The 18573-nt window shown below is 41.7% G+C and overlaps 1 protein-coding gene across 36 annotated transcripts in view; it reads right to left on the bottom strand.

The window, feature by feature from the left end:
* The window catches only part of clasp2 (cytoplasmic linker associated protein 2), a 65728-nt gene that overhangs the window by 12015 nt on the left and 35140 nt on the right, over positions 1–18573 (bottom strand). For 5 of the 36 annotated variants that reach the window (XM_076879655.1, XM_076879685.1, XM_076879684.1 and 2 more), the window contains 25 exons: positions 17549–17689; positions 14295–14368; positions 14104–14196; positions 13834–13979; positions 13592–13727; positions 13444–13514; positions 13267–13326; positions 13030–13107; positions 12652–12819; positions 11290–11330; positions 10713–10865; positions 10058–10081; positions 9672–9689; positions 8664–8765; positions 8433–8459; positions 7524–7550; positions 5654–5827; positions 5374–5418; positions 4170–4277; positions 3798–3860; positions 3097–3203; positions 2476–2499; positions 2170–2325; positions 1049–1140; positions 902–965 (listed from right to left, as the gene is read on the bottom strand). In XM_076879655.1, coding sequence (XP_076735770.1) covers positions 902–965; positions 1049–1140; positions 2170–2325; positions 2476–2499; positions 3097–3203; positions 3798–3860; positions 4170–4277; positions 5374–5418; positions 5654–5827; positions 7524–7550; positions 8433–8459; positions 8664–8765; positions 9672–9689; positions 10058–10081; positions 10713–10865; positions 11290–11330; positions 12652–12819; positions 13030–13107; positions 13267–13326; positions 13444–13514; positions 13592–13727; positions 13834–13979; positions 14104–14196; positions 14295–14368; positions 17549–17689 — 2192 coding nt within the window. Of the gene's footprint in view, positions 1–138; positions 199–901; positions 966–1048; positions 1141–2169; positions 2326–2475; positions 2500–3096; positions 3204–3797; positions 3861–4169; positions 4278–5373; positions 5419–5653; positions 5828–7523; positions 7551–8432; positions 8460–8663; positions 8766–9671; positions 9690–10057; positions 10082–10712; positions 10866–11289; positions 11331–12651; positions 12820–13029; positions 13108–13266; positions 13327–13443; positions 13515–13591; positions 13728–13833; positions 13980–14103; positions 14197–14294; positions 14369–17548; positions 17690–18573 lie in introns of all 36 variants that reach the window. The other 31 variants (XM_076879670.1, XM_076879686.1, XM_076879671.1 and 28 more) reach the window with 27 other exon arrangements.

The following is an 18573-nucleotide window of genomic DNA, read 5'->3' as shown; positions in this document are numbered from 1 at the left end:
CCTGACATGGGAGAAACTTGAGTGTAAGTGCAAAAAGGCTAAAAAGAAACACTGAAAAATATGGGAGATAAGAAGGAAGGAGTACGAAAAGGAGTGGTGTGAGATAGGCAGATGGAGATCACTGGTGAGATGCAGTACCTTGAAGGAGGCTGAGCTTATACCGGATTCTGCCGTGCCGTACACCCTGCCGGAGTCTCGCTGAAATTCATCAAATCGTCAAAACGTCAAACGAGGGGGAGGGGGAGGAGCTCACACAGCTTACGACATGTGTGAGAAAACGGAGCACTCAAGACGGTGGAACAGAAGTGGCAGTGTTAGAGAGGCCGAATCGCAGCTTGTTAGTCAGAGGAGAGAGCGGGCAGCCCAAATATGTACGAGTGTGTGTGTTCGTGTGTGCTTTTGAGTGTGTGAGCGGTCAGTGTTGTTGCCTCAGACTGCAGGTAGAGGAGGGGAAAAGAGAAGGGAGAGCCAGCGGGTGTGAAGAGTGCAGCCAGCAGTTTGGCTGCTCAACAGTGACAGAACAATCCCACAGGACGGCGGCGAGCGTGATGGCACACTCATTCAGGTGTGGCATGCCGTTAGAAAACAGTCCAATGCACGCGTTCCATGCCCGTGTTTATGTCTGAGTGTGAGTAAATTTGAGGAAACATTTTGACCTGTTTATCCCGTCTTTTTCACTAAATTCATTAGAAAGATGTGACAGCTAAAGTGTGTGTGTGCTTTTTAAAGCGGTGTAACACTTTCTGTGTTTGGCAGAATCCGGTACAGTCAAGGATGATGGGATAAACAAAGTATTTGAAAAAGTAAAATTAAAGCAGGTGAATTATGAATCTTGTGCCACGGTACTGCAAATGAATGCAGTGCATCTTTGTGCGAGGGTTTATGCTGCATGCATCCATACCTTACTGTGAGGGTCAGCAAACATCCTGGTGAAAATTTCACAGAGCCTCTTCAACTCAACCCGACTACAGACAAAACAGCAGCAGTTAGTTGGAAATCATCTATGACTTTATTAACTGCAAACACGCCTGAGTGACCTGACACTGACCTCAGGGTGCGCTGGTTTTTAAGCAAAGCCTGAAGGCCCAGTAGACCCTCCTTCCTCTCAGACCAGTTGGCACTGGCACAACGATTGAGCACCTGGAGGAAAGAATAAGATTCAATACATGCACGTAATAAATATTCAGCTTAATATTGAAGTAACACGTTTTTAATGGCTTTTCAGATTTAAGCACAGGAGACATGAGTATATAAACCTCACTGATCATATTCACTCACTGATTCTGGGTAGTAATATCTTCACTGCAAAATTCTAGTGCTCAAAATGAACTGGAGCGGGAAAGGTACTGTGACCCTGGCAGATCTGTATATAGACTATAAAGACGGTCTGCATAATTTCCAAAGTTTTTAACTAAATACAAGCTTCCAAATTCTCACTTTTTCATTATCTCAAATTGCACACTATGTTAAGGAAAAGTTTTCATAAACAGAATAGAAACCATTTCAGGTAAACACCCTCTTTAAGAGCGCTTGGTACTCTCTACAAAGGTCAAATTTATTTATATATCACATTTAAAACAGCAGAGTTGACCAAAGTGCTGTGCATGAAAAATCCTAACAACAAATATCAAAGTTACTTCATTGTTTACACACTCCTGTGTCTTCAGCTTTTATACAGGAAGCCAAGGACCAGAACACAGAATTGTCAGCACAGTTTTGGGAAGAATCTTTGCCCCTTAATCACAACTGTCAACACAAATTAAAGACTGATTTAGGTGATGCACAGGTTGCATTACTCTAAAACCAAATGGAACCGCATCTTTCCATTAACATGTTTTCAGTGTGCGCTGTTTGGTTGACACATAAGGTCGGTATGGCCTGACCCTTATGTCAACGTTTTAGTGGCTTTCTGCAGCCTTATCCAGAGGCATTAAGCATAACAGTAATTTCTAGATTGATGGATGCTCCTTAGAAAACCTTGAGGTTCCACCTGACATTCAAATTGCTCTGCAAACTTTAACTTTAAAAGAGCGCCTTAATGATACTGTTCCCTTCTGTGAAACTTCAAACCCATCTAAATTTAACTTAAGTCATTTAAGTTTTTTCTAAGGACCTAGGTTTTAGGAAAGCTGCCCATCGCAGTATCTATTTCCTGCTGCTGTTGTTTACCTCAGCTACATCTTCTGTTTGTCTCATGTAGGTGGGGATGGCCCCTCCGTTTCTGGAGCTGTAGGATCTCTCTGAACAGGCGCTGGATGCATCGCTGTTGGCATCGTCGTCAGAGTACATGCCGTAATTCTCATACCGTCGCCGTGCTGGCTTCTTCTGCAGGGAACAGAAAGGGCATGACATTACAATGAAAACAAAAACCAACAAGCAGGACATTAAGAAAGCATGCACTAGCACATCTTGATAGAACACAAACCAAGCACACACACACCCACACACAGGTAAGAGGTAGGAAAAGAAGCTGACCTTGGATCTCATGTCTCCCAACAGCTGACAGCGTTAAACAGAGGTAGAATCAGGGTTTAGTTAACACACAGACACACAGTGTAGGAGCTAGTGGCAGGATACTGGAACGTGCACTGTTTGTAGCCAGGATGTTCCTGGTGACTAATTTTTTAGACTAGTATAACCGACGAGTCTAAAACTAAGAAAGACTCAGATATTACGTTAAATTTGAAAACTGTTTAATGGACAATGTAAAAAAACTCTATAAACAAAGGCATTTAAAACCATTAATTACATTTTTCAATAATGGATCATGTCACTTAACCTGGTGTGACCTTTCATCATGCATTAAGAACACTGCACGTTATACTTCAAATAGAAAGTGAAAAACAAACAGTAAATAAATAGTGTTAACAAAAAGATCAGGCCTAGCATAACAGATTTATGGTGTTTCTCAACAACAATGCTCCATCTGGTGGCAGATGGCTGCATAACATTTAGGACAATAATTTACGGCACTGGGCATCAATTAAAATGTCAAACAATTAGATTAAACGGCTAGTAAGTCTAGTACCGACTAGTCACAACGGCTATGATTAGTTAGTTGTGCACAATGCTGTGTTAGAATTTGAGTTTCCATACCAGTGCATCTGCGAGAGCCTCTTCTACATCTGAACCAGTGTTCAGGACCCTCATAGCGCTGACTGAAGAAGAGAGACGGCTTGACTGACTGATTCCAAAACCTGATCCTGCAGACAGAGAGAGGAAGGATGGACAGAAAGATAGCAGAATAAATACATTAGCAAAACTTCAGATTAAAACAAGTTCGCACACACTCAGCACTCGTCCACAAATGATGTCATTCTCCTGATCATCCATTCGCTAACGTTCACACAACTCACACACGCGTGGCACTTTCGCACGAGACAACCCTGTAAGTTGATGAGATGATGCGTTAGGTGACATTGCAGATGGCACTTGGGGGTAAAAAAAGCATGATTGACATAAAACGCAGGAGAGCATGTTGACGTCCCTGTGGAGGAGGGACGCAGCTAAATAAAGAAGACAAAGAGACACTGATAAAACCAGCAGAATGGTTATAAACTGGCAACTGAACGGGCGGAAACATGCGATTCCACTGGAGAGCCCGACATCCTGGAGCAGAACGTAAAAAAACAAAACAAATCAAAAATCAACTGATGGACGACGAAAGAAACGGGCTGGTAAAATGTGGGAGATGATGAACTGCAACTAAAAGAGAACAAAAAAAGAAAACGCAGAGAGAAAATCAAGTCAAGTGGTTGGGTGGGTGAGGGACGGAGAAAGATGTACTCAGCCTTCACCTGCAGCCCCAAAAGCATCAGGTGTGTGAAGAGCTCCGGTGGAGCGAGAGTAGCTCCGCGTTGCTGCAACCAAGATTAAAACACACACACACACACATACAAACACACAGAGTTTAGGATTGACAACTAAGACCACACAAACTCACACTTATCGAGTAGTGCATGAGAATAGAAAGAAAGACTGAAAAACATAAAGGTGTTATTTCTCTACTTTCCTGACGCATGCGTGTTTGAGACTTTTTTTTTCAGATACTGGATTCAATTTTAATCTAAAAATCTAAGAGCTAAGAGTAAAGCTTCAATACAGTCAGACTCTTTTCCTCGGATATCCTACTAATTCCTCTCGGGTATCTGTCTGCTGCTGCTACTCACCAAGAGGTGTGAAGGAGCGTACGGGGCTGGTGTCCCGGCTGCTCTCTCTGCTGGCCTCTCTGCTGCAGCCCTGACTCATACTGGGCCGCGGGATACGACTGCCCCGAGCTAACGCCACCCAGGTAACAACCACGGAGTGCAGACAGAAAAGAAAACGGAAAAAGGGAAAGGGGAGAAAAAGTACACATAAAGAAAGACATGAGCAGTGACAAAGAAGTCAAAGAGGAAGGCACGTACATAAAGACATAAATAAGACAGAATAAGAACAGGTGACAAACTGACAAAAACAAGAAAAATGTGAGCACAGGTTTTTTTCCCCCCCTCTGATGTTTAAGAAACCATCTTAGAGGTGTGAGCGCATATCTATCAGCTAATCTACTGGTATTATTTACTGGTATCACACCCTCAAGAGTCTAAAATCTTCCAGTTGTTTCCTTTAACAGAATAAAAAATTCTAAATCTTAACACTGAAAGAAAACCCAAATTTGTCTTTAAAACATGAATGATTTGTTAGTTTCAGAGTTTATGACTTACATGTAAACAAATAATTGAAATTTCTGCACATTTAGTTTCTTCTATTCATCTAATAGTTCTTATTAACTGATTTTCACCTTCAGAGATGTCTGATACACACAGGTGCTCAATGTGTCTCTTTTTCTCACACACAAAGACAAACGGACAGAAAAAGTGATTGAGAAAGAGATGCAGCAATCAAGCGGGTGGCTGAGGGAAAGGGCTGTGTTTCATTCAGCAGCACTGCAACTTCGCTGTTCATTGCTCCGTTCATCAGCTTCAGCATCCAGCTAGCAAATCAGAATTAATCACGGGCTACCAACGGTCTACCGAGCAGAGATGAAGCGTCGCTGATCCTGTGTGAAGCTTTCTTCAACCAGCCACTAAAACAGGTTAGTAAGGAGAGGGGGAAGGTATGACTCGTAATCCGTGAACATGTGCTGATCACAGGCACCCATCACCATAACGACACAGCCAAGACAGACAAGTTAGAACGATGGAATCTATGAAGCTGAGGCAGCGACTGATGATGGGAGAGACGGACTGTGACGGCAGCAGTGATCGAGGAATTTTTTTTAAAATCATGGATAGAAATGGTGTAAGGAGATGGAGGTTAAAGTGAGGATGAGAATAGGCACATTGAGGTGGATTGATGGGTAGCACAAGGGTCCAGTCGAGGTCGAAGCCTTACCTCCTCTGCTTGCTCCGTTGTAGATGGAACTAATGCTAGAAGGAGCTACGAGACAGAAGCAACAAGGACAGAGAAAAAGGAGAGGAGCAGAGGAAGAAGAGGAGGACAGGGAGCAGGAGGGAAAAAGGCAAATTTAGATCCATGTATACAGCGAATCACAGAGACTGGTCATCTGAGTTTGATGGCACAAAATATCACCCAACACTTGAGCAGTTTCTAAAGCAGGCACAGCTAATTTATAGAAAGACAGTATTAGTTCAAAGCACGTTAATGCACTCACCCACAGACAGGCGGGTGGGTGATGAGTCTCTGGAGCAGCCCTGGCTGCGGGGGATGCGGCTGCGTCTGTGTCCATCCCCGGTGGATCCAGCCAGCACCCTGTGAGCCCCGGTGCTCATGGTGCTCAGGGTCGTGCTCGTCAGCACGCGACCAGGGGAGCCGCTCCGACTACCAGCTTCAGAGAGACATAGATTAACATAGATTATCCGTGGTGCATGGGACATTTATTAAAAAAAGCTGTAGTGACACCACCCCTCTATAACGTGACAACTTCATTAAAACAAAAAAGAAAAGAAAAAAAGAAGTGATCAGTTTCTTATACCAACAACTGGCAAAGGTAGTTGGTAGTTTTTCAAGCACATGTTGGCATTTTATGTATATCAAAAATACACATCACTAGGGAAGGATTGCTGGAGCCAGCAGAGCTACAGTGAGTTCAAATTCTTTCAAATTCATTAAAAAAAAAAAAAAAGAGGGCAACTCATAGGTAACTGTCATTACTGGATTGTAATTTTGAATTTGGATTGAATTTAAATTGAATAACAGTCTCAATTTCTCTTCCCGAGGCATCCGATCTCCCAAAGCTAAGGCCACAGTGTGTTTCTTTTTACAGTGGGTCATTTTGCTATAAACTAGAAGACAAACAGTCCAGCAGGAGAAGCTCTGCAGTGCTGGAAATGTGAAAACAGATGCTTGGGAAACAAGCTCCAGTGCTCAAGACTTGAAACCGACCTTAAAGAGGACCTATTATGCTCATGTCCAGCTGTGCAATGTTTTGTTTTTAAATCCTGAATTGTGTGGCTTTGGTGCTGCCTTCAGTTCATCCCCTGTTGGAATCAAGCAGTTTTATTTGCTTCTTCAACTTTATTCTGACTGGCTGCCCCTCACAAACAAAAGGTTTGACCACCAGCTTAGATGTCATAGAGATCCAAAAGGAGTTGGGAAAAAAATTCTGCTCAGTATTTGGAGCAGCCTAAAGCCTGAGCTTTTGGCTTACAGGAACAACTCAGAAGCTGACCTCAGTATTTCAAACTTAGGCCATGTTCGATGTGAGCACCCACCATCACAGCAGATTAGACAATGACAGAAAGCAGGAAAAGCATAACAGGTCCCTTTTAAATTGATCTCTTTAAGACTAAAAATGAGCAGGCAGACCAGATTCTCTCTTCTTTCTCTCAATGAGAGACAAAAGCTAATCTAAATGCACGCACGCACGCACGCACGCACGGAATCACATAACCTACTGAACTATGTGCTAACACCTTGTGACGCATAACTAAATAAAATGGATCTAAATGACAAAACTGTGTTTAAGTTGTTTTTTGTGAAAATATGATTACTGCACAAAGAGTTTTGATATCCAGTAGCTGATAAAAGATGTTATAAGTAATGATCAACTCACGCTGTCTGACAATTTCTTAGCTTGGATTTGTTTAAGTGCCGATAACCCCCCAAAACCCCAAAAAACAAAAAAACAAAAAAACCCAAACAAACTAGTGATAAGATGGTGAAAGAAAGGTTATTGAAACCAAACATAAGCTACAAAACTGTGAGAATTACTAGCTTGGAATCTAATGATGTGGTTACAGAGGGGGAAAAAAAAAAAAAAAAAAAGAGTGACTTTCGACTTTTCATTGTGTAACACATAGAAATGCAGAAACATGAGGCTCCCAAAGCAGTGTATTTCACATGGTAACAGCATAGCCATGTTATAAGTCTGTGACTACAAATCCCAGCATGCCTAAGCCAGTGTGGGTGAGACTCTCAGTGACCTTTCTGCGTGCACGAGAAGATAGTGAGGTTTGGGAAACAGAGGAAAGAAAGTACAGCTAAAGAGAGCGGGGTAAAAATAAGTAGCGTTGTAATCTTACCACCGACAGGGGTAGCAGACTGAGATCCTGAGCCATTAAGCCCATTGGTTGGGAAGAAAGGGGGAAAAGCAGAGGTGAGGGGGAAGGAACAGCAGATTAAATCAGATGAATTATGGGTGTTAGCGCAAAAGAAGTGTCATGGGAGTTAAAAAAAATAAGAGTACGAAGAGAGAGGATCCTGGTGGTCCATACCAAGAATGAAGGCAAAGCTGAAGCACTATGTTGAAATAATTCCATTAATTAAAGAGAAAACAAGTACTGAAATGTAGCTGAAGCAAACACACACACACTTAACCAGCCGCAGATGACAGACTTGGGAAAGCAGTGCATGTTGGGACAACTCACATAGCATATGTAAAAAAAACAAAACCTGTTTAACAATGAGGGAAAAATGGTTTAAAGTAAATATACTGAGCCATACCCTCACACACTCACGGAAAGCTTTCCAACCCTCTTAACTCCGATTTGGTCCTCAATCTAAATATCCAGATTTAACTGTTGCACTGGTTTGTGGCCCAATCACTGTCTGATTTTAAACTGGTCTCCAAGATGGCCCGAAGCAGCATATCAGCAGTTAATGTCTTGGAGAGCAGGTACACACGCAAAAAACACACACACAGCTGCCTAATGTGCTGCAATATAAGAATAGCCCAGAGGCTTGTGTCTCGTATTTTTAATAACCTGAATAAAAGCCAGAGCCAGGCTGGAGAAGCGGAAATGTACTGTTCACCACACCATCCTCAGTGATGAAACACAGCATGCAGAAGAAACACACACACACACACACACCCATACGCACACGCTCTCCTGTTTACACAAAACACCCTGATCAGAATGAGAGCGGGTGGGTCACCATTCCCACTGTGATACAGAGATAGACAGGCACACTCTGACACACGGACAGAATACCTGGTGTGCAATCGGATTCGTCGGAACCTGAAGGCACAAAAACATTCACATGGAGCTTATCGTCACCGTGGAGGCAACAAGTTAAGAAACTCCACAAACAAAAGTTGAGGAACCGCAAATACTTCTACAAGCTCACTCTCTAATCATTTCTCCTGTTTTACCCAGACTGTTTCACTCACAGCTGGCTTTAAATTATGCTCTGTGTTTTGGCTGCTGCGAGGAGGTACGTACGTTGCGACTGGGACACCATCTTGGTGCGGCTGCGTCCTCTCGAGTCCACCTGACTCGACACGGTGCTGGCAGTAGACAAAGGCTGCTTGGTACGCACACGACCTGCATGCAAGTAGAAGCACAACCATTAAAAACAACCCCCAAAACAGACCTGCATTTTACACACTAATGAAACTACTCGCACACAGTTTGCAGCTGAATGAAGCCCAGAAACTAAAAAGCACTAGAGCTGATGAAAAGCCACTAATACTGAAAGTTGCTAAAGACTGGACCCTAAACTCAACATTCACATTCAGCCAGGTGCAAACACAGATGAATACAACAGGGATGCTTCAGTGGATTAGAAACCCGTCTCAGAAAAGAAATCCCTGAAAATAACCAGTTAAGTATTTGATAAGGTATTTTATTATAGACTAAAATGATTTAATGATTAAAAGGGAATTTAAGGGAATAATCCATTAATCTCCCACCAACCAATTACTTTTAGAACCCACTTTATAATAGCATTCACATGTCCAAACTCAGTGGTTAAAGGGGACCCATCATGCTCGTTTTCAAATCCATATTCTTTTGTTTTATCTCATTTCATACTCCGTTTATACTCTTTCTGAAACAAGCTGCCTTAGCTCCACCCCTTTCAAGTTTGAAGTTACCATATTTGGGATAACATATAGAGCCAAGAGAAGGAAAGAAAATCTGAACATTTACAGGATGCTGAAGCTTGAGTTGTTGGCTCACAGGGGTTACTTGCACATATGCTGACCCTCACTAATTCAAACTAAAACCATGTTTAAAAGAAGCATCTACCATAGTAGCAGTAAAAATAACACAGGAATATATCAGAGAGCATAATAGATCCCCTTTAAGCAAAGTCACTTTTCTTGTTTATTATTATTATAAAATTGATCAAACACATAATTGTTGGATCCAAAAAGACTAAAATCAAAATTTCCATCTAGAACATCCCTACAAATATGCACACAAACATCCACCTAACCACAGTCTTACCATTGTCTGATTTGGTTCCTATAGACAGACAAAAAAGGAGCATGTTTTAAGTATCACAGTTCACCTTTTGTGTGCAATATTCAAGCAGCACATCCTTATACTATCCTATAAAACCAACAGCTGAATGATACAGTTTAATGTGAGTACAGATGGTTAGAAAATTGCCATATTTAAAATAAGATTCAGCTTTAGTAAAGCAGAAGATGATTTTAGATGTGTTAATATTTGATCTATGCTTCTGTGAACAGCGCAGTAATAGAAATGAGGTTTTGAAGTTGACAGCAGGGGGCGCTGTGGCCACACACTGTCACAACTGAGTTAACATGGACTGCATGGAGTGAGGAAAGGGAAAAGAGCAGAGAAGAAGTGGAGTGAGATGATCTTACCATCCGTTTTATCAGCGGCATCATCTTTAGTAGCAAAGAGAAAGAGGGGGAGGGAAAAAAAAGGAGACCAATGACAGGAAAACCCCCCAAAAATAAAATGAAAAAAAATTTTTTTTTACAGAAATTATACAAAGGGAAAAGGGAAAACGAATAATGTGAATAATAAATGTGAAAAGAAAGTTGAAAATAAGAAAAATAGAAAAAGATGAAATACAAGAGAAACAGGAGAAGAAAGGAGCACAGTGTGAATTAGTCACATAACATCTGTTTATCTGAGAACCGTGCAGATGTAGGGATCGACATCGAAAATGTAGAGACAAACTGACACAGAGGACAATATCCGTATAGAGAGCATGCATAGAGTATATCTACACACAAGCACACGAACAGGCAAATGAGCAGGCAGCAGGAGAGGAGAGGAGTCAGTGTAAGCGCTAAAGTGTTTGGGTCTGGACGTCCATCCTTCTGTTATGCAGATGAGTCAAGCTTTTATACAAGATGACGTACTTCTTACTTCAACCTGTCAGAAACTTTAAAAAACTTCCTCTGTACTGATCTGACGAGACTCTTTATAGTCTGACTTCCAGCTGATCACATGCTGACCTACGTCTCCACTGTCTGAATAAGCATCTAACTTGACTGGCAGAGCCCTTACCCAGTGAGGAGTAGGACCCCGGGGGCAGACGGCCCGCTCCCCCGGTTTGTCTGACGTGCCGGTATTTAGCAACTGCTGCTGCATTAACATCCACGTCGCTACGGGAACGCTGCAGGGAGGTCGATGACACCCCACCCTTTGAACCCGCAGGGACTGACAGGACAGGAGGATCGTGTTGGAGAAAGGGTGGGAGGTGATGGGATATATATATATATATACACACACACACACACACACACACACACCACAAACACATGCATGCACAATACTATACAAACACAATATCGATACCATACAGAAAAAACAAAATTGGGCAGACAAGTATACGCATGTGTACGCGCACATGTGTGTTGTAAGATAAAAACATAACAGGATGTGATTGCTCATGGGAGGAGACAGGCTGATGTAAATGAGAATGAAGGGAGATGGTTTTTATAGGAGCTGATGTTTGCCTCAGTGTGTGTGTGTGTGTGTGTGTGTGTGTGTGTGTGTGTGTGTGTGTGTGTGTGTGTGTGTGTGTGCAGGAGAATATGTGTTGAAGAAGGCTTGTGCGTGTGTGTACATGTGCTCGACTCACCTCGCCCCGGTGCTGCTGACCATTTAGAAGTCAGAGGCCGACTGAAGAAAAAAAAAAAAGAAAAAAAAAAAAGGGAGAAAAGTAGGTCAGTATATAACAACGCAGTGAGTAGGTCTTAATCATGATCAATATACATTTTCACTGATGTGTGGAATTGAATAAAACAGCTTTCTCAAGCATTGTTAAAACTCCAACACTAAAAACACTAAAGATTAAATGACATTGGACACAAAACAGACAAATATCCATTTTTCTCATGAAACAATTACACAAGATCTGGGTACCTCTGCAATAAAAGCTTTTTATAACTCTTTATTTTTATTATCAAATGTTTTTGTCACATAGATATAGGGGTGTATGTCATGTATACATGGGGTAGCTGTGACTCAGAGTGACTCCGACTGTGAATGTGTGAGCGAAAGGGTGAAATAAGACATGGTTGTATAAAGCATTTTGAATAGAAAAGTGCTAATATAACAGTTTAAAAGTTTGCCTTGACCTTTAGTTAGCACTGTGCCATCGCAGATCTGAGACTATAAATAATATATTAATTTAATATCAACAGCAATCAACAAGATGTAGTGCAACAGGAAACAATACAAAGAGGAAAATGACAACCTTCTAGGAACTGCTCGAATTTAACATAAGAGTGAAATGCAGTGTAGATGAATAGTTTCAGGTTGCTAGGATTGCAGAGAACAAATCATGGTCAAACAATTGTATATTTAAAGGGGGCAGAAAATAACTTTCACATCTATATTTTCACTCTTAGACACTACTAGAGCAGCTTTGCATGATTCACTATTCAAAATAATGCTCATTTAAACATAATTTATACTGAGCTTTGGTGCAGCCCCTTAATTCATCCACTGCATGAAAGAAGGTGTTGTAGCTTCTCTCACTTCAAGCCGCCTTTGAGCAAAGCAAACAGGATCCTAAAACACACATTCGACCCCTGACGCGACCGAATCACCCTCCTGCCAACAGTGATGCATCACAGAAGGAGCCACTGTTTCACCAGACTTGGAAGCAGTTTTTTTCCTCAGGCTTTGAGTCTACTGAACTCATTCTCAACACATCTCCATGAAAAACAGTGACCTTGTGTTTCATTGGTTATATGAATGGGCACTCTGCTTTAATTCAGGATTAAAGACAGATAAGATAAAAAATAAGTAGAGGAAAAATAAGCGTATGTGTGACAGATGTCAGAAAGATGTCATCTATGTATCTGACAAAGATGTGTAAGATAGGAAATCAAAGTCAAAATCACTTCTATAATCAGTGTCATCATTAAAAGAAGACTTAAAGTAAACATGCAGGACTGAAGTTATCTATGGAGGGACGGTGCAGTGCGTTCATTACTTGAGGCTCTCTTGAGATGAAGATGAGGAGCGGTCACTCTGGGGAAGTGAGGCCACGCTGCCAGAGCTCTTCAGGCAGGACTGGAGGGTCCTTTGGTATGAAGGCTCTAAGGAGTTGTAAAGAGCTTCAGCTTCTGCTGGAAAATGGTTCCTCAGACCCCAGTAAGCCCTGAAAGAGACAGAAGAGCAGACGAAAACAGAGGCAGAGATGAAGACAAAAAGAGAAATGTACGAGGGAGGATAAAAGTTGGTTTATGAAGGGGGGTGGATGGAGCAAAAGTGAAGAATCTGGGGGATTCATAAAGGAAAAAGAGGGTGGTGAGGAATTTACCACCATTTTTCTCCCCACATAATGTGTTTTTCGGTATGTCTGTCTTACTTGCGAGCCTCCACTCTGGCCTCTGAGTCGGCATCTCGAAGTCCTTTTTTGATGCTCTCAACCAGGACTGCAGTGTGTCTGAAACAATAACACAAACGGACGCACAAAGAGTGAACCAGCCAGTCTGAAACACATCTGGAAAGCACATTAATAGGAATCCGACACTGCGATGCTTTTGCATTTATGAAGTCAGTATGACCATCACAGCTTTCCTCTGAAAAACTGATGAGTGCTCACCTTTCTAGTGAGTGGGTCTGCCATTCCTGTAGCAGAAGGTCCAAGAAATCATAACAGCGCCTAAAGAAAACACACGAAAAACAATGTCACATAACAACATCTCCAAATGTATTTTATGTTCAGCTGGTGCTAAGCTTCTTATTGTGGTGTTGACATGAGGGCCTTTGCTAATCTCACCTTCTTACTGCTACAGACTTGGATGTGCAGTTACTGGTTATCAGGGGGATGAGTCTAGGAACGTGGGTGTGCTGCAGAGAGGACAAGCAGCACTGAGCAAAAGTACACCGCAAAAGTACTGATTTAATTACGTGTTTATAAAACTCACCCGTATGATGATTCGGATAGCAGAGACACCAGAGGTGGCCATGACTTTGGCACAGTTGGGAATGAGGTTAAACAGGACGGGAACGATGGCTTCCGCTCCGTGGTCAAATTTATTCCCCAGCACTGATGAGAGGTGGCTGTAAGGAGACACCGGAGAATGCTCAGATGATGAAACCAAACACGAGCCTTCAAGCTCGTGCTGCAGTGCGATTGTGTTTGCTATATATATTTCTCAACACTCACGCCACAGTGATACAGGCCTCTCGGACCACTTGTGAGCGCAGGTCTTTAGCGGACAGTTTGAAAGCTCCATCTAGTAGTCGTAGGTGCTGGTAGAAGCAGTCGTAGCTGGCCGCGCCTGCCACTAGCAGGGAGCGAATCTTCTTAAGCTGTTAAAGAGGTTAAAAAGAAAGAAAGAAAGAGGGAAAACAAACAATAACATATATTATTCATTACATTTTACTGATCTAACTTCAAAATTATTTTCTGAAACTTGGTACTGGATTTACTGACAGCGTTGGCTCTCTGGTCCCAGTCGTGTTTGTCATCAGAGCAAATCTCACGGATCTTATTCAGGTTGTCATCAAGATCTCTTGTTGAGTAGATCTGCAACACAATGACAATCTGGTTTTTAAATGCCTGTATTAGTAAATGATGAAATTAATGGGTGGATGCATTTTATTATATTTTGTGTGAGTTTGTACCTGGACAGTAGGGACATCTGTAAAGGCTTTTATGAAATCCTCTTCATCAACTGCCCCCGCACTTTCCTTGGACACTGGGAAGAAAAGAAAATCAGAACAGAGTTGATTAAAATGCAAGTGTGTGTTCATTTAAATTATAATACATCCATATTTAATCATCCATGAGTCCACAACCCTAAGGCCAAAAACACCTTGGAAATAATGGATGGAGGGACACGCAGAAGAAATACTAGAAACTCCCACGCCTAGTCACTAGGTCTTTTTTCTGTTTTTTGTTTTTTTTTCCCCCTTTAAAACACCCACAGTTAGTAGAAACTGATACAACTAATGGATTGATGATTAGTGTAGGGATTCAAAAGGTTCTGGACTGGCAGGTTTTGTGATTCTGCTTAAACTAAAAAACAAAAAACAAACAAACAGCTACTCTTACAATTACACACACACACACACACACACACACACACACACACACACACACACACACACACACACACACACACACACACACACACACACACACCACTGTGAGCAGACTCTGTTTCTAATGGACTTCCTGGCAGTAATGGGAATGTAAATCATCTCTCTCTCGGGGGTGTGGACCACACCTCCTATAACTCCTACAGTGGGGAGGCAGGGACAAGTCAGAAATAACAGACAAGGGAGGAAGAGACAAAAGGAAAAAGAGCCAAGGAAGGAGCTGAGAGTAATGCTGGAAAAGAATATGAAAACCATGAGATTAGAGCTGCTACTCAGGCTAGCCAATCATGGAGCACAAACATGGGAAAAGGAAGGTAGAAAAGCATATCTTCCTCTTTTCCTCCGGGCTGGCTTGGATATCAAGCTGCACCACAACGACATGTTATGTCAAAACTCTACATGGCCCTTAGAGATCTTGGAAAAATTGATGCAGCCGGCTGGCTAGCTCTAGCCAATATCCCCTGTCTGTCACGGATGCAGCCTGATCATGAAAGCCACCTACCAGAACACCAACACCATTTCCAATTAGTTTTATTGCAGGGCATGCTGTCAGAGTGAGCAGTTATAGAAGCAATAAAGCATATTGTCATTTGTGTAAACAGACCTGGGAGATCATAATGTGGAAATATGAGTATTTTTTAAAAAAAAAGGTGCCGCTTTGATTGAAGGCTTGACTTAAAGCAGCCATCTTGACCTTTTACAGAACCAAGAATGAGACGCCTGTTCTTTACTGATACAGGATTTATCTAATACTGCAACTTACTATCACACCATCTTTCTTCTTTCTGTCTGAGTGTTGCTTTCGTGGTGTGCGAGTGTGTGTGGGCGTACTGCCGTCTAAATCCAAATTCACACAAAAATTGACAGATTCCCATAAAAATGGATAAACGGAAAAGCAAAGCACCAGAAATGCTCCCGACTGAGATGTGTTTTCATCGAAAGTGCTTCAGTTGCTTTAATCACTCACTGGGTCTCATGTTGAGAACAGATACGATTCTGTTTTAATTAATGTGTGTTTCTATCCAGGGTCATTCCTCAAACGGTAACTATAATCAGAAAACACTTCTCTGTTGGATTATTGCTTCTGTTACTCTACGTCACAGACATGCTTGAGTTTTTCAAAGTGCGATACTGATACTCAACATTCTGAACAATTTTGGCTTGTTGAAACACTTAGATTTGGGGATTGGGTGCCTGGTCTTTCATGAAATGACCCTGCGTCATTGCAGCACTAAAGTGATCAGTGTGCTAAGGCTTTCAAAACGCAGAAGTCTTGTTGCTTGCTGCTGTGCCAACTACCAGAGCTGCCACTGCTCTGCTAACGTGTTGCTGATGCCACAACTTCTGTGTGAGAAAATCGCAAATTTGAGCCAAAAGTCACGATAGGCCTCTCCCTCCCTACTGCATTGAACTTAACAAGGTTTTTGAGCTGTAGCCCTGTGTGTGCAAAAAATACTTGTAATGCACTTTATTTAGCTTCTCGCAGTCAATCCATAATCAATAAGGCTGGAATGATCTAAGAGGGAAGAGATCACAATCTTGTTTTTCCATGCAGCAGAGCAATGCATTCAGACTACCAGTGTATGTGTGGATGTGTGCGCCTGTGTGTGACACAGATAGAGCAACAGGCAGCATGTTCATAAAAGCTTCCTACTGAAATAATAAACGACGGGAAAAATCGATACATGCAAACAGGGCCCAAATATAACACTCCAACCAGCTGCACCAGAACGGAGAGCTGACAGAACAGGAGGCAGCAGAGAAGGATTCAAATCATTTCAAAAAGCAGATCATCTGAAGGTCTGAGTAAACTACAGATATGAGACAAATCAGAGAGGAGAGACAGATTTCAGAGGACATACAGGGGTGTCTCTTACTGCACCCTGTGGCATGCTTACTCATGTCTTTTGCTTCTTGTAATAGCTGTCAAAGTCACTGTCCTTATCCTGTTAACAACAATTCTATACCTTTACTGACAGTCTACATCCAATCAGGCATCCAAAACAAACTAAAATTGACCAACAATGAATTATGAGGACAGTAAAGGTCATTTTCCCCCCTCAGACAAGAAGTAAAATTCGTTATTTACATTGTTTTATATACTGTAACACCAAAGCTAAGAGAGAACGCATATGTGGACCGTGCTCATTTCACAGCTCACAAAATACAGATTAAAATTTATTAAGAAGATGAAAACATCTTGTCTGAATTAATCAAAAAAATGTAATTAAGGCGCCAAACAACAATGACAGGGTCTAATTGTGGGGGACTACAAGTAATAATACTCATAACACCAGTCAGTAGTTATTAAATGATATCAAACCCACATCTAAGACACAGAAAATAGTCTATATTAGGTTTATAATACATGATGTTACACAAATATCTCCCAGTGCAGGAACACAGACCAGAGAGTGAATGTTTCTCCTTGCACCTTAACTGCAAAGAGAGGTATAAGTAGCTGTATGTCTCAGTGCTTATATATAGTTATAAGGAGGGTGGATCACAGTTAGATTCAACAGTTTGCTCCTGTACACAGCCAAAGTAGATTTTGAATTTAAACTGCTTGATTTGCAGACTTTCAACTTTAACAAAAGGGATTTCCTTGCATCTGAGCAGAGAGTATAAGTCACAGTTCATCCTGAGACTTTCACCCACTGGCCCACTGCCCATGTCGCTATCATGATATGCCAGACAATGTAATAAGCTTTGGCTCATAAGTTGTTTCTCACACTGTCCTATCCACTGTGTGTGTAAATGTCAATTAATTTACGTACCTAGCTTGCCACCAGTAGCGCTGGGCCTGCGAGCAGCGGACGACTCTGCAGGCTTTTTGGGAACTTTGGGAACCTTGAAGGCAGCTTGGGCCGAGGAAGAGCGACTTCCATCCACACTGTCGTCATCATCAAAACTACGATCTGTAAGGCGGAAGACAATGTGTAGCGTTAGCATCCAACCTGTGTGTAAATACAGTTGCAAAGGCTTTACAACATTACCTTGAAAAACACAAAACAAACAGCCTAAAAAAATTAAACAATTGTTTTATTTGCTTTCACAACATGCAATAAAATAATTTACTAATAAACATGTATATAGTCAATAAGATTACCTTAAAAACAAAAACAGAAAAGTCTGCATCCGCTTTCAGAAGCAAATATACTGAATCCCAATTTCTAAAAATCTAGACTAACATTTTTATTTGTTGAAACCTTTAAAATATTTCACATAACGTTGGCTTTTATTTGTCACTTAAATGTTAAGTATACAGAGGTTAAGGCCACTGGAAGACAATGCATGGTAGAGGGAAAAGTAATGGTTAGAAGCACAAAGAGGATGTAGCCTACCGAAAGCTAAGTCAGGAATCACTAAATCAATACCAATTACAAAAACCGCACTCAGTGGGAGAAATAAAAAAGCAAACCCTCAGACCTATACGATCACTTCAAAGGAGGAACGAAGCCAAATCTTCAAGATGTCCAACCTCTACACCACCAGTGACTGACAGAACTCTCCAGAGCCCAAACCCTCAATCTGCATGCTAGCACAAACTATGCTAGCTGTCCAGCTTGCATGAAACTTGAGAATGTCTGAAACGATACTGCAGCATTTGCAACAATATGTTAGGGCAGACACACGCGTGCACACACACACGCACACAAGTTGACTGTGAAGATCAAACTGTTGGCATAGGAATGTAGTTGCGCTCCAGTCGCTCTGACAACCAGCTATGGAGAAATGCGCCAAAGCCACCACCCTACACCTTGACTCATACATCAAGTTATTTACATGCACACAGAGACAC

Source organism: Maylandia zebra, linkage group LG22 (genome assembly GCF_041146795.1).
Source record: "Maylandia zebra isolate NMK-2024a linkage group LG22, Mzebra_GT3a, whole genome shotgun sequence".
Taxonomy (NCBI): Eukaryota; Metazoa; Chordata; class Actinopteri; order Cichliformes; family Cichlidae; genus Maylandia; species Maylandia zebra.
The sequence above is the reverse complement of the archived record's forward strand: the minus strand, read 5'-3'. Positions and strand labels throughout refer to the sequence as shown.